This window comes from Lathamus discolor, chromosome 3 (assembly GCF_037157495.1).
Source record: "Lathamus discolor isolate bLatDis1 chromosome 3, bLatDis1.hap1, whole genome shotgun sequence".
NCBI lineage: Eukaryota > Metazoa > Chordata > Aves > Psittaciformes > Psittacidae > Lathamus > Lathamus discolor.
Genome location: NC_088886.1, coordinates 124,996,508 through 125,020,054, shown reverse-complemented (window position 1 = coordinate 125,020,054; position 23,547 = coordinate 124,996,508). Strand labels below are relative to the sequence as shown.

The 23,547-nt window shown below is 41.3% G+C and overlaps 1 protein-coding gene across 6 annotated transcripts; it reads left to right on the top strand.

Annotated features, from left to right (window-relative positions):
- The first annotated feature begins 1,484 nt into the window (after positions 1-1,484).
- Positions 1,485-7,189, top strand: TMEM177 (transmembrane protein 177). Of its 6 annotated transcripts, XM_065671510.1 has the most exons (3): positions 1,485-1,676; positions 3,614-3,944; positions 4,920-7,189. In XM_065671510.1, exon 3 carries the CDS (start codon positions 4,938-4,940, stop codon positions 5,871-5,873), a length of 936 nt encoding a protein of 311 aa, XP_065527582.1. In that variant the 5' UTR covers positions 1,485-1,676; positions 3,614-3,944; positions 4,920-4,937; the 3' UTR covers positions 5,874-7,189. The 6 variants fall into 6 exon arrangements, with proteins under 6 accessions (XP_065527582.1, XP_065527583.1, XP_065527581.1 ...); XM_065671511.1 differs by lacking the exon at positions 3,614-3,944 and having other exon boundaries at positions 1,485-1,666; XM_065671509.1 differs by lacking the exon at positions 3,614-3,944.
- The last annotated feature ends 16,358 nt before the right edge of the window (positions 7,190-23,547 follow it).

Here is a 23,547-nt window from a genome sequence, read left to right as displayed (position 1 = left end):
GATAGTGAGTTAAAAGCAGTGGCACAAGAGAGTCTGAGGGATGCCAGATATGGCAAAAAGTGGTTCAGAGGGAGACGGAGAGGTGAGGAAGGTGGTATCTTTCCTCTGACTTCTCCCTTTGGGTGGCAGCAAACCGTTCATCTGCCTTGCCTTTTGTATAAAACCACAACATAAGGGCAGAAGTGTGCCCTCTCATGAGGGAGTGTGTTTTCTTAGCAATTAACACTTCGTTACTGGAAGTTAAAACCAAGGCTGTCATTATCAGCCTCTGTTCACAACAAGGAGGGCTGCCTGGCTATGCCTATGCAGGCCTGTTTAGCACTAGCATTTCTAAAATGCAGCAGATCATCTAGTAGCAAAAAGTTACGGTGAATATCTCCCTAGCTATCTCCCTAGGATAAGTCCACATAAATCCTGGAGGTATACCTGAATTTGAATGAAAACTAAGAATTCAGTTTGCAATCTTAATCTTTTCATGTGAAAGCATATCTCAGACCAAAACTTCTAGGAACTGAACCTGTATTGGAAAGAAATGCCTCAATCGGGGGTTCCATGAAGAGGGGCTGCAGTCAAGGGCTGCTATGAAGAAAAACGTAGATCTGTCAAAATTAATCTAAGTAGGTAATAACCATGGCTTGCTTTTATTTCCATTCTGCTGTTTCTCAACCCATTACAAAGCATTATTTCTACTTGGATTGTGAAAAAATGATACCTCATGACTGCCTGGTGTGAAGGGATGTTTTAAAACAGCCATCGAGCATCAATACATGCTTGACCTATAGATGAGGCAAAACTGATCTTCCACTATCCACTATCCAAACAAAACCCTAAGCTGGCCAAAAGCTATTCTCTGACCTTGTTTTGCAAGGGCTGCACAACCTAGCGGCAAGGCTGGACTTAATCAGAGCCATGCCCCCGGAGGCCAGTGCTTGCCAAAGGGTGCTGCTCTATAGAGCAAACCCGTGCCACCAAACGAAGGGCAGAGCTTCCCAGAGCACCCAGGCTGTGGAACAAATCCAGACAGGATTACTGAGAAACTACCCAGGCCATCTTCTGCTTCCAGCATATCGTAACTCTAAAGCAAATAAAAATCCCTGCATGTGTTATTTTCTTATTAGAGATGGCAGAGAAAACAAACCCCTGTGATGGATGCTAGTCATGCCACTTACTGCCTTCCCAGAGAGCATTCCTGTGCTGCAGTGGGAGGGCTGTGTTAATAATACATATGTCGGGTATTCTGCAGGAAAACCACAGGGGCTTACAGCACGAAACACAAGGACACAGGATGGATTTATGACCCTTGGAGACAGCCCCTTCCCCGGGCCGCAGCTGCCGCTCTGGTGCCCCTAGGGGAGCACCTCTCGGCCTTGCTCCTCGCTTCCAGGCGGCGCAGCGGGGCGGACCTCCCAAAGGGAAGGAGAGCTCCGCCGCCCGTTTGTTCGAGGCCACTGCTCACCCCGGTGGGTTCGAGCCCCGAGAGGCAGATAGTCCCACCGCCCCGCTGAGGGGCAGATAATGCCACCCCCCGCGGAAGGACACCAGAGCCAAGACGCACCACCGCAGGCCATAGCCCGCCCCTTCCCCTGCTCCTTCCGCCCGCCGCACGGCAGCTGGGAGGCTGCCGGCCCGCCGGAGCTCCGCCTCGGCCGCGGCGCGGGGAGCCTCGGTGGGTGCAGGTAGGGGCGGCGGCAGAAGTAGGAGGAGGCCGAGAGGCCGGCTTGAGGCGAGGCGCCACAGGCCCTCGGCGCCCCCGGCATGGAGGGGCGAAAGGGGAAGGGAAGAACAGGGAAAGCCTACCCCGCGGCCTGGTCCCGGGCACAGTGTGGGAGTCGCGTAAAACCGCTCCCCCCCCCGCCCTTATATTTTTATTTTTCTCTAAGTGAGCCCTGAAATCCTGAGGCCTGGAGCGGGTCCGGCCCTCGCCCTGCTTCCTGACTGATAATGTAAACTGGGCTTTGCCTTTCGCCTCATCTATATGCAGTTAGAAAATCAATTTATTCGAACGCTTAAATTTACTCGTTTTGAACGTTAGCTATTAAAATTCCCAGGCTGAAGCGACAGCAAGTACCCATGACACCACAAGCAAATAATATTTCAGCATTTGGGGGAGACCACCTTATAAACGTTGTTGTGGCTTTATGGGAGCTAGTGGTTAAGTTTGCAGGATATGGTCTGTGGAATTCGCCTTGTAGCTTCTGGTTGCTTTGTTATACATAAATTGCGCAAAGTTTATGGATAAAAATAAAGATGCCATATGCAGTTAGGGCAGCAGCAGGATTATCTGCAGGAGCTGAGAGTCTGTGCTCACCCTCGGGAAAGATTTGAAAGCACAAATGCTAAAAGGTATTGAGGGCAATTTTCATGTTACTTTCATGAGTATTGACTATCATGAGAAAATGAATACTGCCTGGCATTTCCTGCTTATTCTTGCATTAGGTGTGTGGCAGGACTGGTGGGAATAATCCAGCCAAGAACATAGACTGGGTTGCGAGGGGCCTGTTCTGGCTGTTCAGGAGAAGTTTGTAGATAAGAACAGCGCTCCCTGCCCAGCTTTACTGGGGTTCACCTGTCAGATGCCAGCCTGTTCAGGTGTGCTTCCTGGCATCCCAACTCCCTGTCCAGGAGGAGTCCTCAGCATTCCACGGGCTTGGCAAGCACCATTTGGTTGTGCAAAAAGGGAGTGTAGGCTAGTTTTCAGCATGGTCTGTCCTTCCCTGTGCTGGTGTGGGCATAACATGAAGGCTGAATTTTCTCCTTGCAGTGTTCCTAATCTTCAAAAGATCTGTTAGGCAGCCCAAACAAGAGGGCTCTCTCTAACATGAGCTCACCTTCACTTGTGGATCAAGTGATAGGCTTCATATAATCATCTCTTTACAGGTGCTGGCCTCCCCACTGTAAATAGCATGACCTTCTCAAGCAGGTCTAGACTACCAGATTTGCTGAGATTAACTACAAAGAGGGCATTTGGGCTTACTATTACTGTTTTCTGTTTTTTAGCTCTATTGTTAAGGAAGTTTTCTCCAATAATTGGGTTTCACCCAAGCTCTTGCCTCTTTATCGTGTTTTTCTTAAACAACTTTGTCCAACAAATCACCACCTCCAGTCTTCATCAGAATGCAAGAATACCACCACTTATTACACTTAGAAATACCTATTAAATTATTGTATACTTACATGCATCATTGTTTTTATTAAGCACTCAGTATGTGTGCAGTGCAGTATAAACATTAAACAAGATTATTCTTCCCCTGGTGAATTTGTCTGAAAGAGCTTCATTTAACAGGAAGGACAAGTAATAACATACCATTAAAACACTGCCTTTAATTTAATCCCTTTTTGTTTCCCTGTGGTTAATACTTATTTGCTGTTGATCATGGCTGGTATATCCTGGCATGTCATGCAGTGCTGTTTTATGATGTTACAGCCCCCAGCTGTCCACTCTCTGCCTCTGCGGGATGTTCTTGTTCAGTGTGAGTGGAAGAAGACAACATATGTCTGTGTTTCAGCTGCTGCGTACAAAGCCCAGCAGCATAGCTGAAACCCACCTTTGATAATGCTCTACACTAAGACACTGGTTGTTTTATCAAAGCATGGTTTTCTTCTGCCACCTCAGCTTCCTGTCAGGACAGCTGGAAATGCTAATGTCTTCAACAGCTGCACTAAGATTCTCTGAAGCTCATGTGTTAAAGCCCTGCAAGAACAGACGTTACAAGATGCAAATGGCAACATGGGCATCCAGTTTTCCCTGATGTCTGTTGGATTTAGGTGCCTAGTTCACTTTTATCTATGTATAGTAGCATTATTCCAGGGGAAAATTCTGTAGCCAATGGGATTTTGTAAGAGAGGGGAGCTTTCCTGAGCAGAGCACATCGTGTGGCTTGGACCATAAAAGGAACCGATACTCCCCAAGGGAAACAGGACTCTTGAACTGAAGGAGTTGGCAGGTTTGGGAGTTTTTAAGTTTATCTGCTTATTTAAAGAGTCACAACCTAGTTGTCTGCCCTGAAGCAATTTCTGTTCCAGCTTATGCTCTGGGTTGCACATATTATTTGTCAGAGAAATTATTTCAGAGACAAATTTTTAAAAGTAGCGACTGAAAGCATGCTGCTTTCTGAAAATAGCCTTTTGCTGAGTAAGCTACAGTCTCTGCCTGGGAGTTGAAATCTGGAAAAACAAGCAAAAACCCAAAACCCACCAAACCCCCCCCCCAGAAAACTAGAAAAAGCACATAATGGTTTTGGGAGGAGGGGGGGTGTGTGTTTGTGATGGGGTTTGGGGAGGGTTGCTTCATAGTTGTTTAACAGTGAGTTGACTATCCATTAAAACAAACTGAATGAAAATTCTACCTCCTAAAATTTTCAAATCAAAATGTGGTCCTCTTTTGGTAGTTGTAGTCAAGCGTAAGTAACTAAATTTAGTATTGATGTTACTGATTAAAATTTTTGGAACTGTACTGTGGAGAAGGTTAGTGTCGATTAATTATTGGCTCTTTCTGGCTTTAGTATCTGTAGTCTTTGTAGTGGAGTGCAACAGTAGGACTGTGCTGGCAAGGACTAGGCAAGTATGTTGGGTAAATACAGAATGTATATTGATTGCTGGGGGCAGGAGGAGGTATGGTGGCTTTATTGTTGTCTTTATTGCACTAAATTGATTTACTGGAGGAGTGGGAGAAATTAATTCTTCGTATCAATCATCCTATGTTCCAAGGCTCAGAAATTAATGAGCTTCACTTTCTCTGTAAAGGTGTTTTGTGTTTTGTTAAAGTAAAAGAGAGAATGTTTCTTCTGTTACTGTGCTCTGCTTCTCATTATTTTCGCCCTCTTTTTTTCGCCCTCTTTTTTTTTCTTTTTTTTTTTTTTTTAATGCTACAGAGATGAGACCCATTTATGCAAACTTTAATTCCTGATTTTATGTTACAGACAGGTTAGGATTTGACTATGGCAGTGCGGTTCCTGCAGAAGGCATCTGTGTGGTTAAAGAAGCGCAAGATCACTTTGTTGGCTGTTTCTTGCATGGGACTGTTTGGTGCTAACCTTTCCTATCATGTGTTTCCTGACCAGACGTTCAAACTGTTGCATGAGTGCTGGTCAGAGGGGCAGCCAGCTGAGCTTTCACAGAGGCTCTGTGGTGTCTTTCAGGATGTCCTTCAAGATACTGGCGTGAAGTCCGCTGACTCGTATCGAGCCTTTGCAGCTTCTGGCTTCCACCCTGTGAGTGCTGGAATCCCTTGGTTCCCTGCAGGCTCTTTGGTGGGCATCCCGCCTAACTTTGATAGCACAGCTGAGGATAAAAAGGGAATAGTCAACCATGTTGTTGTGATCAGTGGCAAGGAAGTAGACTGGGAGAGCAAAGAAGGAGTTGCTTTGAAGGAAGCTCTGACGTTTTCTCTTGAAGCTCAGAAGTTTGCCCTTGCCAGGGAAGTTATGTATTTGCAGAATGGCAGCCCTTTAGCAAGTGCAGCCGTGGCTCCAACTTGCTTAGCTGGTACATTTTTCTGTGGGAGAGGTATAAAGCTACTTCTGGGTTTGTCTTCTGGCCCCCTGATACTTCGTGGCATCTGTAACCTCGTAACTGCAGCTGCTGGACTGATGTGCTATTACGTTTCTTACGATGCTGTGACCTATCACCTAGACTGCAAGGCTGACAGAAAGGCAGCTACTGTTTCCAAAGACTACGCCAGAGGTGGGGTTGAATTCTATGATAAAATCCTGTCCCGCAACAGGATCTTTCGTGGTCTGATGGGCAAACAAGGGATGAAAATTTATGCCCCAAGTGGTAACCTGTTCCCAAGGCACTGGTTCAGAATAAAGTATACCCCATACACTTACCGAAGAGATTTGATTGTTAATATTTTAAGAGAGCTCCAGGCATAGGGAGTGCTTGAATTTTAAACTTGTGAATTGTGTATTCTCTTGGAACACTGCTGTGCTGCCTTTTTTTTTTTTTTCCCCTGTATCTTCATGATTAGAATTTCAGGGTTTATTTTTGCATATAGCTCGAACGAGTTGTTGCACATTCTGTGAATAAAGAATTCTCTCTTAAAATATTAACGACTCGCTTCAAAAGTGCTCTGTGCTGTGTGCATCTCAAATCACAAGACCACAGAGGAGGAGAGCTTCTCGAACACTGATCTGGAAGTTCTGCTGCCAGTGCAGTCTGGAAAATTCAAAGGGTAAAGTGCAACAGAGAGTTTTGGGAGCATTATCATTTAACCAGGGTGTTTGTATGTAAGTTTGCTGTTCCTTTTTGTAGAACAACACAAAGATGATTAAAAAACTGGACAGTCTGTATTGTGCTGTTACATAAATACCAAGACATAGTGTTTCTGTTCTGTGTAAGTTTTTTGCACCAGGTAAATTCTTATGTTGCAATCACCATTCTTCAGCAGAGCACACTACTTACACTGAACTTACAGTATGAACTTACAGTTCATACTAATACAGCTGGGTTATTACCAGCATCTGTATGGTTTTGCTTAAATAGGTCTGCTCTCTACATGGCCTGGTGACTGCAGTAGTTATCTTGAATGTTTCCGAGCAGTGGCACTACGTAACGTGACTGTCATGAGTTGGTTGTTTTCTCTCAAGTGGGATAAGCATGGTCAGGAGAGGGTTTCTTGTTTGCTTTGGTACAGATTTTGTTTAATTTAAAAAGCCATGTAGATGTATGCCACCTTTTCTGTCAAAGAAACCAAGATGTAAGTCTGGCATTTGTTGCAGAATCTGGTAAGGTCTGTGATGGAGAGTTGCCAAAGGAGATAATTCTCCTTTTACAGACTAGCTTAAGGTTTTGTCTGCCAGAACCAAGCTTTGCCCAGGATTACTAATCTTCTGGAAATGTCTTTTAGTGCATGGCAGTAAACTTTCTGCTATAGCCTCACCTTGAAGCTTTTATGTGGTTTCCAAGGTGATAGTTGTCAAACTTCATAGTCCGATCTTTTCTATTGCAGACCTCTTTTGTATTGTTCCTCCGTGGTGACATCACAGCAGATCTCCTCATCTCTGTTGCCATTCTTACAGGAAAGTTCTATTACTTTGTACCTTAGTCACAGTTGTGCTGAGTGTCCTATCTGCCCTGGTTTTGTCCTTTATTCATCTGCTACAATAATAACTGTCATACCTGTGTTTGCTCAAAGCACTACTAGGTTCTGTTTTCTCATTGAATAAAGTTGATGTACTGGCTGCTCAAACTCTGGTGTTGCTTTATATTGCTGATACCATATACGTAAGATGTTTGGGTTTCTGCTGCAGTAATCCATGTTGTGGTTTTCTGGACCACCACCTTTCACTTACAGTTGTCCTTGAAGTGTGAAGTCATGAGATGCACCTTAGGTACTTTCCGGCTGTAGGGCATAAGCTTATTGTTCTTGTGACTTTCATGAAGAAGTTTGGCAAAATCTCCTAGCCTGTATAGAATAAAGGGAGACTTTACCTTTAGGCAGGGAGCTATCACAGCTTCAGGCTAATTTTGTTTGACTTCCAGGTAAATCAAATATTACTGGTGAAGACAGAGTTTTTTTGCTTGAGTGATGTAGTGGCTCAAGACTGGAATAACAACTCCTGTTTTATATAGCCTGTGAATTCCATTCATCCTAACGTTACTCCTTCAGACAAGTCTAAACTCCATTAAATGTTCTCAGAAAGAATGTGGCCCACTTGTTTTATGTGGTTGAAGGAGCTGCTGTTACATAGAGAGTGCAGAGAGGAAACAGGCATTCTTTGAGATTTATGACAAGTAGCAGTTTAAACAAAATAAAATTAATCTGCTTGCTTCTTACCACTCCTTACCGTTGCTTTTCATCAAGGTGCCTGCAGCTAGTACTGTTATTTAACATTCTCAGGTTGTAAAGTACCAGTGATGCTAATGCGTTTTGCAGTTGTGCACTTTGCTTTACTCTTACAGTGGGATTCTCCATGAAGCTCCATGTATCTCTAAATGCCACGTCTGGTTTACCCTTATTTGAACTTGCTGTGGCATGTTGGTGTCAATAAGGGAGGGCTGACTAGTATTAATTCACATACCCTTGCCTTCCAAAGAGATGTTCTTGCCAAGGGCTTATGCACCTCCATCTCTATAGTCAAGCTCCTGTTCTGTTGCCATCTGTGTAATCTGGAAGCATAGTACTGTCAATATAAGGGAAATTGCAGTTGAAATTGCAACTGCTAATTAAGGTTTCCCTGAACTGTGGGAACATATGGGTTGTCCTGGAAAAAGTTTGTATCATGTATGTGTTGCCACTTAATTGCTGGTTGCAAGATCACCCATGCTATTTGCTAAGTAAGAATAGCACAACTCAAATAGATGGCCACAAGAATACTCATGCAGGGTTATAACGTTGCAAATGTTCTTCTGGAACTTCCATTGAAACAAAATTAGGAGTTCCCCGTACTAGTGATAGAAATGGTCTAGTTTTGAAAGTACAATAGAAGCAAGCACCCCAGAATTAAAGATGAAAATGTCATGCTCTTCCATGCTAAGAACAGTCTTATGTGGAAAAACAAGCTCATGCCATGGCCCAGAAGAGCCCAAGTGAATCAGTTTGTAAATAGTGTCAGTGGGCAGCCTTACAGTCTCCCCCAGCTCTGAAGCTAAAACTCTGAGAAGAAAACTTGTCTTAGTAATAAGTGGCTTCTCTTGCACTGCTCAGATGAGGCTGACTTCATAACATTTTTTGTGTAGAAAAGAAACAGAAAATGTTAAGCAATGGGAATTGCTAGAAGATGTGGATATAAGAAGTCTAAGCCAAGAAACTGTAAAAGCAACGGTGTGAATGAAACAACTCTCATAAAAATGGGTATTGTGTATGAAAAATGAAACTGCCTGGTAAAGTGGTTAAAGGATGAAGTATGAGTAGCAAATAACCAAAATCAGTTGCCAGTTTTAATTTATACACAATCTTACTTTAAAGAGAGATTTCCTCAACTGGTTTGTTTACGTTATCCTCAATTTTCTAGGTAAAAGAAAATTATCCTTGTAACTAAATTTGTATATAAATGTAATGATTGTTGTTACATAAAGCTTTAGTGGATAATACTGCAAGAGATGAAAGCTACCTAGGTGCTTTGCTCAGAGTTCCCAGTGACATGCAACAAATGCAGGGTCTGGCTCAGTTTCTCTCCCTATCCCGAAAATTGTGGTTTCTTGTCACAGAAATGCCTTCAGCTTGTTTAATGGTCAAAACCGTACAACAGTCAGAAGTAGAGGTAGACAGTTTTCTTGAGGACAAATAAACTATAGAAATCATCTTGTTTAATTTCTGAATCAGCTGCTATAGGTATCTGGCTGCTGTTGCAGTTTACCGGAAGAAGGAGCTTCAGAGGTGGCTTCCAGGAGAGAAATCACCACTCAGATGTCATGTGGGTAAAGAATGTCCCCCTTGGTATTGCCACAAGGGCTTTAGTTGAAGTGTAGTGGTCCTTTAGAAAACAGCACTTTTTATTATTAGTAGAGTACTGTTATCACCCCTTTTCACATTGCGATGGTTTCTAGAACCTGACAGATAAGATGGTGAGAGAGCCAACTATGAAGCCTGTTGACCTACAGGGTTAGCTGGCGGTTTTGGGAGAGGTGATGCTGGAAGCCAAGGCAATTGCTGTCATTTTGGCCTTGGCCATAGCAGTTGTTAAGCAACCACTGTGACAAAGTGTGGCTTGAGTAGGAGTGAATTAAAATGTATGAGTCAAATCATCATCACTGAATCACAGGCAGCTTTCATTAAAGGAACAAATGCAGAGAATCCATCACAGAGTGTGACTACTGTATCAGCCATTGTGGGCATCATTAAAACAACTGTAGGCATGTATGTGGAAGTGCAATTCCTAGCAAGCTGCAGACACTGAGACAAGTATGTGGGCCATATCCTGCAACTGTTATCTGCTCATCGTCATTAAAAGCTTCAGGTGTGATTGCGTTAAGATAAAAATGATTAAGATGCAGACAACCTGCCATCCATGCATCCAGTTCCTCCTTGATTTCATTCATCTCAGCTGGAAGTGTGTGTAACTGAAAGGCAGAACACACTGGTAAGCAGAGGAATGCTGATGTAGAAAGACATAATTAAGATCTCAGAATAAGGAGAACACTGTCAGGCATCAGAGAAGCTGAATTTGGTTGTTAACAAAACGAGACTTAAGAACAGGAAAACAATGCAATTATTATCTCAGAATTGGTATGTTAGACAAGCTAAGCCTGAAAGAGCTGAAAAATGGCTTGTGGATGTTTTGCTGGACTTCTTTTTCACTGAGAATATGTCAGTTTTTTAGTTGAAGCAAGTATGTTCAAGCTGCTCAAAGTACCAAGCCTGTAAAGTGGAAAAAATTACTAAAATATGGCTGGAAGTCAGTCTTTCACATATAGAAAAAAAGCTGTATTTTGGACAAGCAAAACTAAGACTTCATAGCCAGAAATGAACACTGAAATGTCTTTGCAGTTGGGAGCTCTTGATCTTCTCAGTTAGACAGTTTGCCATGATGTATCCTGGTCTCCAATCTTGAGAGAAGGGTGCTCTTAAAAACTCAGTTTATGTCTAAAAATGCTCTTTAGAAAACACCATCATCCCAGGTCTATGTTTATTTCCCCCCACCTTAGTCTTCTTGTATTCCTTACTGCAAGAACCACTTCTGGTACTATGTGCTTGTGCAGTACTTACTATAATGTGACCTCTGCCTCTTAATGTAACAATGAGCTTCTTGTGTATGGCTATAATTGAGCATATTTGGCCTAAGTTTTGAAAACAGAATTATCCCCCACATCTTGCTCCCTAGAGAACATTTGTGGTGGGTTTGTTTGTTTGTTTGCTTGGGGTTTTTTTCACCAAGGGTTGAACTTCCATCATCTTGAAGTTGGGCCCCCTTTGTGTCCCAGTCTTGTTACACATAGTCAGTAGCTACTTCAGTCTGCAGGAGCATTACTGTGTTAATGTGGCCAAGGTGTTAACAGTTTCTTTCAATATAAAGGAATAACAGGTGAGGCAGTGTCCTCCTTCCTGTGTGGCCAAGCTGCTTCTGCTATAGATGTCTTGCAAAACAGCAAATCTCATTAGGATGACTAATAGTATTTATAAAACATAAGACACTATGAGTCTGATTTCAGATTCCAGCAGTTCTTGCAGAGGGAACATTTAGAAAGGGTATGCAGTATCCCAACAGCTTTTCTTTAGTAACTGTCTAGTGGTTTAGTGCAGACCTGCTGACTTTTGGTAGCTTTGTTTCTGTCACTTGCTGAAATAATTTTCCAGTGGGAATATTGTTTCTTCATTCTCTGTTCCCTTTCATTTCCCCTTGCTCTGCTACTCTAATTGCCTCAGCTGCCAGCTGACTCATCTTGCAGGCTGCTTCAGCTCACTCAAGATTTCTGAACTTTTTGAGCTCTTACTTGCTGCTTGCAGTTGCATTTGCACTACCTACTTGCTCCTACAGTACTTACTGCTAAAGACGACAGCAGCTTATACTTCTTTCTTGTTTTATTAGGTTTAGTCTACATGTTTTCACAATGAAAAATGCCTTTGCCTAAATGAAAAATAGGCGTTGGTTAGAAACCTGCTTGCTTTGTCACAAAAAAAAAAAAAATATATATATATATAAAAAATTGCTTTTGAATTTTTCGTTTAGCATTACTTTTGAGAGATGTAGTTCTTACCATCTGTGGCACCCAGTTCAGTTCTGATCTTGATTTTCCTCTGTCACTATGCTGCTGTTACCTTTAAGCCCATAGAAATTCTGTTTCCAATTTCCTATTCATATACTTCTATGGCTAGGTGACATATTGTGACTTGAGAAATAACAAGCCATGTTGTACCATTAGCTGCTTGTACTGATGATACCCTAGTTCAGGCACAGCCATTTTACGTTTGAGTGTTGCTGTGTAGGGATACTGTACACTGTCTCTGAGAACTCTGACTTCTCAAGTTGCGTGTGTTGCTAGTTCCACTGAGGAGCTTATAGATGTGTTTTAATCACCTGCCACTGAGCAGAAGCAGAGAGATCTATTGGGTTTTGTCTGATGAAAAAGAACTTTTTTTGGGTTTTTTTTTGTTTTTTTTTTTTTTTTTTTCCAAAGCAAGTATTTTTAATAACTCTTGCAAGGGTGAGGGGTTTGGAAAACAGACGAAAAACCTAAGGAAAACAACAGAAAATAATCCCATGTTCCTCAAATTTTCTGAATCTTGATGTTGTTAGACAGCTGTATATTACACAAGAATTGCAATAGAGTTCTGTGACCAATTGCACCTGATCTCTAGGTTATCCCTTTAATAGAGCTAACCTTTGCAGTCCTGACATTATGCACAGATACTTAGCTGCTCTTGAGTAACATCTTCATGACTGTGTCAACTACAATAAAAATAAGTCTGATGATCAGTGCATCTTCCAAGTATTCACCTTTTCCATCAATGCCCAGTTCCTTGTGTGTAGCCACATTCCAGGTACTGCAGGTAACACATTCATCCCAGTCAAAAGTTTCTGTTTCAGTTCCCTTACCCACACCAATTCCTCCTTCGTGCTCCCTTGGACTGGACACAGTTACTGCACAGCCACCAGAGGTTTCAGTGGAGTATCCCCTTACTTAAAGGAGTTGAGAACTGAATGTGATGGTCCCTTCTCCAACTTCCACTAAGCAACATGTAACAGATCAATACCATGCTGGCTCTACCAAATATGATGGTCCACAAAGCCCATGCTATTACTTATTTCCAGCCAGAGAAAATGGAAATTTTGTGTAGCTCTGTTATCACAAATGTAACATTCGGTATCAACATCAATCAGCTGAGACTGAAGCCATGATTTGTGATAAAAAAAACAGAAGTGTAATTTCCAGAAGTGGAAACTAATAAATTACTCCACCGTAACTATAAGAAGATAGCAAATGTGGAAATAAAGATAAAACTATAATCTGCTTTGCTATTGTAAAGCTATACTCATTCTTAAACAACAAATTAATTACTATACAGGGAAATGCTGTATCTGTTTCTAAGGGGAGACTGAAAATCAAGATCAACCCAGTTGTAAATAATGATGCTGGTTTTGAACAAAACTTTTTTTTAATTTTTTTTTTTTTGGGGGGGGGGGGGTAGGGGTGGGGGTGGGGGGTGGTGTGCATAGTGTGTGTTCTGCATTTCCTGACTAGATTACAGGCATCTGTGTGTTTCAGAAAACAGAGCAGGAAAGAATTACTCTATAGAAAGTTTTCCTTTGTGAGATCTTTTCTCACAAGGTATGAGTTCTGCTGCCTCAGTGACTACATTATAAAAGCATGTTATCCAATTCTCTGTAGATACCCGTAGACAGATGTATTTATGGTTTTTGGAAACTTCATGTAAGTTAGGCATAAAACTTGAAGTGTGTTTTATAATTCCTCATTAATAATAGTTGAGAATTATTCTCATCTAAGGCACCACACATAAATTCTTAATGTTCAAACATTCATTATATGCATGTGATGGTTAGAAGTTGCCAGAGGAAAATAAAAGCCAGTGATCCCAAAGGTTACTTTTTATACATTCTTTTAAGCAATTTGGAAAATTGTCTTTATCCTCTAACACTTCTTTCTCTTCTGCTTCCATGTTCTTATGCTTAATCTAAAGATACAATAGTGAATATTGAAGAAGCCAAATCAGGAACAAGACAAACCTTTTATTGATGAGGTTCTCATTAAGTGTGGCAGCACCTTATAAAAGGAAATGCTGAATCCATCATTTTATGGAGGTTATAAATCCAGGTGTTTTTTTTGCAATTACAATTTACAGATCTCAGTACTGTTCACTTGTATCTTATGTGAAGACAGCTATGGCATAGTTGCAGGTGGCTAGATGAAAGCTTAATATATATATGTTGGCTTTACACCTATGAAGCAGGTGCAAAAGCAGAAGTTCTTTTCTTACTTTCCTGGCCAGAACATAATTTGTGTTGCAAATTAAAGTCATTCATTTTCCATTTTTTTTCTAACTTTCCAGCAGCTGAACTGTATATGTAGAGACATGAAAATTCAAAACTTCCAGTCTAAGAACAGAGGAAGAATGAGAGTAATTGGGATTTTCTATGTATTTGGGATTGCTTTCAGTGAATATTAAGGAAAAGAAAAAATTGGGCTGAAACCTCACAGTAGATAGGATCAAAAAAGGTATATTTTATTCTAGAGTCATATGGTGACCAGATATCTTATACAGTGAGCAGAAGAAAATCAAACCAAATGTGTTGCCATGTTCAAACAGACAGTTCAGCTGGCAGCAGTACTTACTGTTTCCTTGATCCAGATACAAAATTGCTCGCTCTGGAGAAGTGTTACATGGAGATCCCAAGGTAAGTTTTCTCCAAGCAGGAATTTCCTAAATTACATCATGGCTGTCTCTGAAGGTTCTTTTATTCTGAGACTAGAAAAATATTTGATGCAGCTTTGAACCCTGCAAAATACCGTGTGTGCATGTTGCAGGACTGAATGCATCAAAATTCCTTCCCCTTTCACTGGACATTTTCATCTTGGACTTTGATGCCTGGTGTGAAAGAATTGTTCCGTACCTGGTCTTTTGTGGGTATCAGATGCATGCTGGCTTCAGCTGGAATTGTGGGTATGAAAGCCTTTAGGAAAAAAATTGACAGCACTCTGGTTTTGTTTCATGGTTTTGCTCTGGTTTTAATCTTAGAGTTTCTACTGAGTTTTGCCTTGAGTGGTGTAAATAGAGCCAGTATTGACAGCCAAGTCCAACAGAGGTGCTTGCCTAAAACCAGTGGAAGGCATGACTGATGTAGTGATACAAATTCTTAATTACAAAACATGCATCACCTAAGCCTGAGCACCTTCGCTTGGCAGCAGAGTTCAGCAAGAGTCTGGAAGTGACCCAGTTGTATGGCTCGGTGCCAACTAGTGAGGAACCCTGCTCAGCCATGCATTCGCTGCTGCTGGATCTGTGCAAGGGATCAGGCTGTTTGTGTCCTCTGAGCTGCCTGAAGCTACACTGCTAGGATCAAACCTATCACAAAGTGCAGCTGGGATGTCCTTTTAACACATGGTTGGAGGAGGTGACATTGTGCTCACTGTGTTGTGTAACGTGCTAGTGTACATGTTGAGGTGGTAACACTCTGCTAAATCATCTCTTCACGCTTATGATTTGTAGGTTTAAACCATAATCTGCTGGAGATGATTTGAAGGGGGGTGTTGCAAGCAAGGATGGATGAGGGGGATTCCTATGCTTGTTAAACTGTGTCATGGTGTGGGAGGAAATGCAGCAATCATGGGTCTGAAAGGGGAAGGATCAAAAGGTAGGTTAAACAGGAGGGAGCCTGGGCTGCTTGTACCATGCAATCCACATTTACATCATATACTCATTATAGCTAATGTGGAAAGTGTTTAACTGCTTGGGAAGTGAGACTGAAACCAAGTAATCCCACAAGGTGGATGACCTAACCACAAAGCACTAATGGGGCTCTCCTCAGACAGATTATTTTCAGCTGTGTGGAATGGTGTCCCCCTCTGCCTATTTCTCAGGTCTTATTTTGCCTTTGGTTTTCTTTTAATGTTGGCTTCCTAGAAATAAATAAAACCCACCAAACAACAACCAAACAAAAAACCCCAACCAACCAAACCAAACCAAAAACCAGACAACATCTCCTTTCCAAAAAAAAAAAAGAAAGCACCCTGAAAAAAACACCAACAAAGCAGTTTTATTGGTACTAAAATAGGTTAAGGAGAGCAAAAAGACACTGATAATTTTTTTCATTATGATCCAAAAAAATCTTTCCAATGTGTGTCTTTTACGGTTTTCCATCTTTACAACACTATTTGTTAGCACTTTGTAACTTCCTTTAAGTTAGTCTCCATCCAAAGAACTATCAAAGAGCATGCAATATAAATTTGCTATTGCACAAATAGGTTCCCTGAAAACCAATATGTAAAATACAAGTCATGTCATAGCTGTTTTATTTACTGTCATTTAATGTGTACCTACATCATGCCATCATAAACTCGTCAAGTGTTTTGTAACTCAGCTCTTAAAAGTTCTTCCACCTTGCAGCTGGTGGATGGGTTTGCAAACTGTTGGCTATGAAATAGTGATTCCCTAGTTTAAAAATTAGTCTGCTCTGTTCAATGTACCTATAAGTAACTTTAAGGAAAATCCCAAATTTGGAGGTTTTTCCCTGATCTGTTTCTGATGGTGATAAATAATATTGTGGGACAAAGAGCAGTGCTCTGTCAGGCAGAGAACGTCCTAGGTAAGCTTCTGCAGGACAGATATGAACTTTGTGTACCTCTTGGCAAGCAGTCACTCACACCAGCACTGGCAGCACGTTAGTGAGCGTATGTGCTTGAGTAACTCCTGCCCAGTGGGGATAACACTGATTTTCCCTGAAAGAGACCTTTTTTCAGGAATCCAGAAAAGCATGTAGACTTTGAGGACGTGACTGCTTTTCCTGGAACTAACAGGCTGAGTTGAATTGTGGGCTGGGATTCTTTGGTTCAGCTAACTTTACACAGAATCACAGAATCACAGAATCCCAAGGGTTGGAAGGGACCTAAAAAGATCATCTAGTCCAACCCCCCTGCAAGAGCAGGGTAACCTACAGTACATCACACAGGAACTTGTCCAGGCGGGCCTTGAATATCTCCAGTGTAGGAGACTCCACAACCCCCCTGGGCAACCTGTTCCAGTGCTCTGTCACTCTTACAGTAAAGAAGTTCTTCCTGATGTTAACGTGGAACTTCCTATGCTCCAGTTTACACCCATTACATCCATTGTTCATAATACTTACTTGATTTTTAAGTGCCAAGGCCATTCTGGTAGGAAAACTAGCGACTACCCAGAGAGCGTGATTCATGGGAGTCTAACCAAGGGGCATACTGGCCCAAGATTGCTGTCATCAATTAGTAAGGCCAGAATGAAGTCTCCACACTATGACAACTATGAATTATTTAGTTGCCACAGACAGACAGCATGCCATTTGAGTCGATAGGATTTGGCTAGAACCTGCCATCAGAGATCTGGCTTTGCTATAAGCCCCGTGTAACGCATACGCAGCAGGTGTCTCACCAGCGGGGACATTTGCCTAGTGAGCTTTGGCCCTCCAGCAGTGTGCTGCTTCCTCGGAAAGAACTGAACCACCTTCTGCCAAGAAGCACAATTTTTATTTGTGCCAAGTTTGGCACTCAAGGAAGTAGTGGCAAACGGAGAGCTGGCTGTAGACCCAAGGTTTCTGCCATGTCTGTCCCTAGGTGAGGGGAATAGTTCCTGAAAGGTGTTTTCAGTTTGTGTCAAGTGGCATCCATTCTAGACAATCCTCCTTGAGCTACCTGTAGCTCCTTCAAAGCATCCCTTCCATCCTCCTACACAGCTCCAACCATCTAAGGGAGACCAGTGGACGAGGAGCCACCTACAACAGCACTACACTATTGGAGGAATAGCACTGGAACCCTTCTGGTATAGCAGAAGTGTATAATGTGCTTTAAACCAAGACCAAAATTAGGTATTTTATCAATAATGGAAAAAACTTGATCACCCCAGCATTGCTATTGCTCTGTGGCACCTGTTGGCCAAACAGTAGTACTGCTGGCTTGATGAGTGTATTATTTTCAGGGAACAGTATTATTTTCAGTTTGTGCTTACTCTGTGTCATTTTTGGAAAACTATGGTTTTACCCACTTGCCGTAGAAATGACCTATATAACACAAGTGATCCAGTGTTTTATGTTTTTTGTGAGAATGACATAAGGAAGAGGAGATACTATTTGAACAGTCTGACACCTTGACCAATAAAATCATTTTTAGGTTGACCCAATACCTTCATCCATACTGTGGGTGGATGTACCTGCAGCCTCTGGAAAGCAGAGCCTGCTGGCTGCCTTGGAGCACAGCCTGGCTGAACTCCATGTAGGCTGGCAAAAAAATCCCATCCCTGAGCTAAGGAAGGGCAAAGGCAAAAGATCAGAGGAGAATATGCAGCTGCAAGATGTGAGTTTGAAAATGAGACCGAAAGCCACTGTCTCGACTTCTTTTGGCCTCAGCTTAAATCACTAGGGTTTGAACTTTGAATCCCCTCCTGCTTTGGTTGTGCGGTTTATTTTGTTTGGGGTTTTGGTGGGGCTCAGAAGAATAACTGCACATTTGCAGTGATCATCTACAACAGCCGGTTGTGGATTATTGACATCAATACTATGGCACTCCTGGACCAGCAAGATCCAAACTCTGACTCAAACTCTTTTACAATATCAAATTCAATCTCTCTGGCTAAAGAATCTCACCTCAAGTAGTAATTATTCCTCTTCTACTCTCTATGTAGAGGGACAGAAAAATGCCATGATTATAATTTCTGTGGATGAGCCCAGCGGATCTGGTGGGCACAGGATGCCTCAGAGTTTTCAGTGTTTAATGAGAGCTCCATGCTAGCTTTTTTCATTCTTGTTGAATGTGTGGAGATGCCAAGAAAAGGCTTAAACCATTAGAGAAAACAAATAGAGCATAATCTGAAAAGTTTGAAAACGACTGTTAGAACAGATTTGTTAAGTCATTGCCAAAGGTAGTGTCTGCAGAAGAGAAAGGTGTTTGTAGCTTCTCTGCCCTTTTAGCATCACTTCGGGTGATTCTCATCTGGACGCTACTATTTTAATCTAAATAGACATAGTCTCTCCTGCTGTTCTCAGCTGGAGTTTTTATTTGTCTTCCTGGACTCAAATGGTGTGAAGTGGCCATTAAGAATTGTCTGGCATTGCCATAGATGTGTCTCCTGTTTTAATAACAGTGATTTCTGTCCTTTGTAGGCAGGCCACTGTCATTGTTACTGATAAAATAATGGGAGGTTATCAAATGAAGGGGTGAGGCTGACTGGTTTTGTCAGGTGTCATTTTCACTGAAGTTACACAAGAGTTGCTATATATTTTGCCAAAACTCCTCTTAAACCACATCTTTAGAGGAGGTCTTTCACTAGAGAATCCTTAGGAATATATTTAGAATGAAATTTGCTTCCACCTGCACTGTCCTTATTGGATAATTTCTGCCCAAAACCATCCTAGAGTTCAGAGGCTGAAGTTTTAATTCTGTTGGTATTTAGTGACCTAAAGTTTGGTAGAATTTAATTTTCTTTCTGCTTTTGGATGGAGATGGGATGGGAAGGGAGAGACAGTGATGGGGGTAGTTACATGACAGCTGCTCATGTATTTTGGGAGTTGTCCATTAAGAGATTACCCACTGTGGGACCTCTTAGTCCAAAAGGATAAGAAACTGGAAAGGTGCAGGAGGAGCTACCAAGGTTATCAGAGACATAGAGCACAAGACCTATGACAAGAGGTAGAGGGAGTTGTAGTCTGGAGAAGAAAAGTCTTAGGGGTAAGGTGTGACTGGTGGCCAAATGAAAGCTGCAGGCTCAGAGGATGGATCCCACTTAAGACAGTTATGTCAGGCTAAGACTAATAGATAATTATGCCGCATAATGCTGCTAATATGTTTGTAACAAAAAATTGGCAATCGTGTGAAATTTTGTAAACCTCTCTTGTGGGTGAATACCTCCTTTGAGTTCTGCTGTGGATTTTCATATACTTCTTTATGGGGATTCTCATCAGCAGACCCACTCTCTAAATTTGTCAAATTCTACTGATTTATTTCTTTTTTTCTGGTCCGCTGACTTTTCCTGCCTACAGAATGCTGGCTTTCACTACTTCCTCATTCATAAACAAATTTAGTAAATCAGATTGGTTTTATTATGATACATAAGAGTATTTTGTCATCAACCTTATCTGATGTAGAAAAATGACCAAAATTTATACTCTTTGTTCCCTGTCTCTAAGCCAGCTTCTCATTGATTGGTATCCCTTGACCACTTAGTCTTCAAAAGCAGCTTTCTGCTAGAAGTATATTGATTTCTGTTAAAATGATGTTAAATTGATTTACTGATCACTCTTTTGTTTACTGACTCAGGGAATCACAGAAGAGTAGAAAAGCATCACTTTCTGTAGAAAGGCCTTGTTGTCCAACCCCAGCCATAAGCACCATGGTTTTGAGATTTTTAGGTGACTAAAAGAAGCATGACTGTACTGTCTCTGGTGGAATAATGACTTCTGTCCAGTGAGAATCTTGATTTTTTGTTACTGGCAATGACAATAAATGGACAGGACTTAGATAAGAGGTGAGGTAGGAGCATCAGAAAGGACAAGTGGATGTGGTGCATAGTAAGAATAGGATATATGCATTTTTTTCATAGAGTTTTCTTCTATGGGCATAGATTTAACATGTTCAGTTCCTTAGCGATGTTCCAAGAACAGCATCTTCACACTGGGAAAATAGAATCTTCTCCAGCTTCCCAGTACCAATTAATTATTCAGTATTTGAGAACTCTCAGATTTTGTAAGCAGAAGTAATAGGGTAGGAGTGAAGAGCAGTGTTGTGATGCCACAACTCATGTAAAATCAATCAGGCATGAGAAGAATGATTCATTTGAAAAGAATGCAATATCTATTATTGTAGGTTTTGCATATTTATTGTGGTTCTGTAGGACATAGATGATATGTGGGACATAGATATTGGTGATCTGTTTTCCATTAAAATAAATACAGAAATTACAACATTTCCACTTGTGAGTGTGTACATCAGAAGCAAGTCATGCTTGCTTTAAACATGGAATAGAAACTCAGTTCATACAAATTGCAGCAGCTCCTCTGAAATCAGCAGAGCTGTATGAATTTATCCCACCATAAGTTTTGGACCAGTGTATTTTAAATAGATCCTGAAATGATAGTCAGTTTGACTGTTCTGAAAGCTAAGCTAATCTAAACAGAAAGGTCTACTGGCTGACAAGGAACAAATAATGAATATTTTATAGATCTCTTCCCATGTCTTGAATTTGGTCTCATTGTTATTACATGAGGTGACTGGCAGGTTTATATTCAATACAGCAACACTTCCTGTAGGTGTCTTTTTTTTCTTTTCAAAGCAGCAGAGCAGTGGCTGTAACACCAGCACAGCAGAGGAGCAGTTACCACATCCTGGCCTTGACTGCTACCTGGATTTTCAGAGTGCTGTATATGCCAGCCTGGCATGGGCTGGGGAGAGCGGCAGTCACCAGCAGAGTCCCTCTAACCTCAAATCATAAAAGGGTTTTGTTCACCATCAGCCTAAAGGTATCCTATTTGGTCTGTTTTGTTTGGAGACTGGCATTAAGGTAAATTTTATAGAAAAGCATTTTGCCCAGTTAAGTATGCATCACCAAACTGGTTGCTGCCATGAAAATTTCAAACTTCATTCGTATGGGAAGATGAGGATGTGATCTGTTTGGGGATGTTTCTCTGGCGGCTGACCAGCTTGTTTCATCTTTCTTGTATCACAGTGGGCTATTAGTAGCCCACTAATGCAGTTAGTGGTGTAGTATCGCAGACAGACAGAATCCACTTTATAGAAGTACATTATTCTGAGTCACCTTAACAAGAAGTAGAACGGTTGGTTGCATTGGAAAAGGGTTCTTAGCTGGAGAGCTTGGTGACAGAAGGTTTTTGCTGCAGGACAGTGAGAGAGCTTGAGACTGTCTAAAACTATAATCTTTTAATGTGCTAAACCTCTGTTGCCTAAACTTACAGTCTTTTTATATTATGTAAGCTTGTCATAACTTGGAGATGTAGGCTGGTAAATAGTGCATCTGATATTCAGTAAATAGAGAAAAAAAATAAGAAACCTTCCCTGTAGAATTTTTTTCACTACAGTATTTAAACTTACTGGAAAAAAACAAGAGGGCATAAACTGTCAAGTGCCAAGACACAGCTAATATGGTACAGCTTTTTCCCGGGGATGAACATTCAAGGACATTCTATCCTTTCTGCTTAAATCGTGAAAAAGATGCAGACAAAGTAAATATTAGGTTTGTGCTCATTTCTTCTCTTTGCACATCAGGTATCAAGGCTCTTGCCAGTTTTTATTTTGGCAAGCCTGATTACCATATTTGCTTGCCAAGGCTGTAGAGAAACATCCTTTGTTGGCAAGATGGACTAGATGACCTAATGTTCATAGTTGTTCCCTTCTACAGCTTCTTTACTTCTGCTAAAGATTGCAGCACTGTAGTTTCGATTTACTGAAATCCTTTTGTTGCTGTTACTCCTTGACTACTGAACTTCAAGCTACTTGCCCACAACAAAATAACGTATGTTGCATTTGAACAGTAAGAGCATTTCTCAAAGCTCTATCACAGAGTTTTGGAGTCTGGGGGACACATTTGCAAAGGTACCTAAGTAACATAATAAACATCTAATGAAACTTGTGAAGTGCCTGAGAAGTGAAGTGACAGTCTGCCCCTTGAACAGTCTTCTGGTAATGAGCATTTCTCTATTGAGCAAAAAGACTTGGAGGGAAGATTTCCACCTATTTTACTAGGTGAGAAAAATCTATTAATCTCTCTCTTCCCTCTGCAGGAGTGCTATAAATGCACCAAACTGTGAAGTTAAGTGGGTTTTATATCTCATAATGACAAATTGTCCATGTTACAGTTGTTCTTTTAAAAGCAGGAACTATGTAAGGCACTTCTTCAGGAAATTGGCTTTCTCCTCATTAAGCTAATGTTTTGCCTCAGAACATAGAGTATTCCAGACATTCACAATTGCTGAAACATGCTCTCACCATAAAGTCATTAGCGAAGGCAGCTAAGTAAGAGATACCATTAGAATCATTACCTAGTGACAAGATATAAAATTATTCTGACATCTCATCTCTTAGGCTGAATTCTGTTCTCATTTGGTGTTTCATTATCAAGACAAGAATTCAAATAATAAAGACAGGATTCAGCAAATCTGTTTCTGATCTTGAAGCCGTGTGGTCCTGCTTCATGACAGCCTTCGTGAGTAAGGCAATAGCAGAAGAGTGGCAGTAAATAAAAATATTAAAAAGAATCCTTGTGATTATTCTTCTGAAACATGAAGTAGGTGAATGCAAAATTGCCCAGACTAGAAGTGGATAACTGCGATTTACCTAGGCTGTCACTGGGCCACAGTATCATATCATATCTCTGCAACAGCATTGCCTGGGAATTACATCAGGCCAGGACCTCTGCTGCTGTTATCTTTTCCTTCTCAATGCACCAAAATTTTCTTTTAAAAGTAGTTACAAATGAGATTTTTCTATTTGTAAAAATGACAAAGTCATAAATATCTGACTTTGTTTCTGATCAGAGACCAAGACAGAGACTTTAAGTAGTTGGCAAAGTAGACAGAGCCTCTGTTTTATCACTTTGCTTTCTGGGTTTTTGCTTTATTTTGAGGACAAGGGAGACATATTTAACAGGTTATAGTCTGCATTAATTTTAAACAATGTTTGCATGTGTTCAATATTTTCTTTTGCTTCAGTGATTAGGAAACACAAGTGCAAAGCTAAGTACTACTGTGTAGGGGCAGGTATATAGATATGCTAGAAAATGGTTTGCCAAAGCCTCATTACTGCAAGGAAGCGGTAATGCAAATTTTCAGACGGAAGCTCTTTTTTAAACAGCATTTCATTCTAGCAGAAGGGCGCTTGGTCTGCTGCAGGAAGGTAACATCTGTGCCTAGCGCTGTGGGGTGAATCTGCACCAGTATTTTAGACAGGCTTGAGTATGCT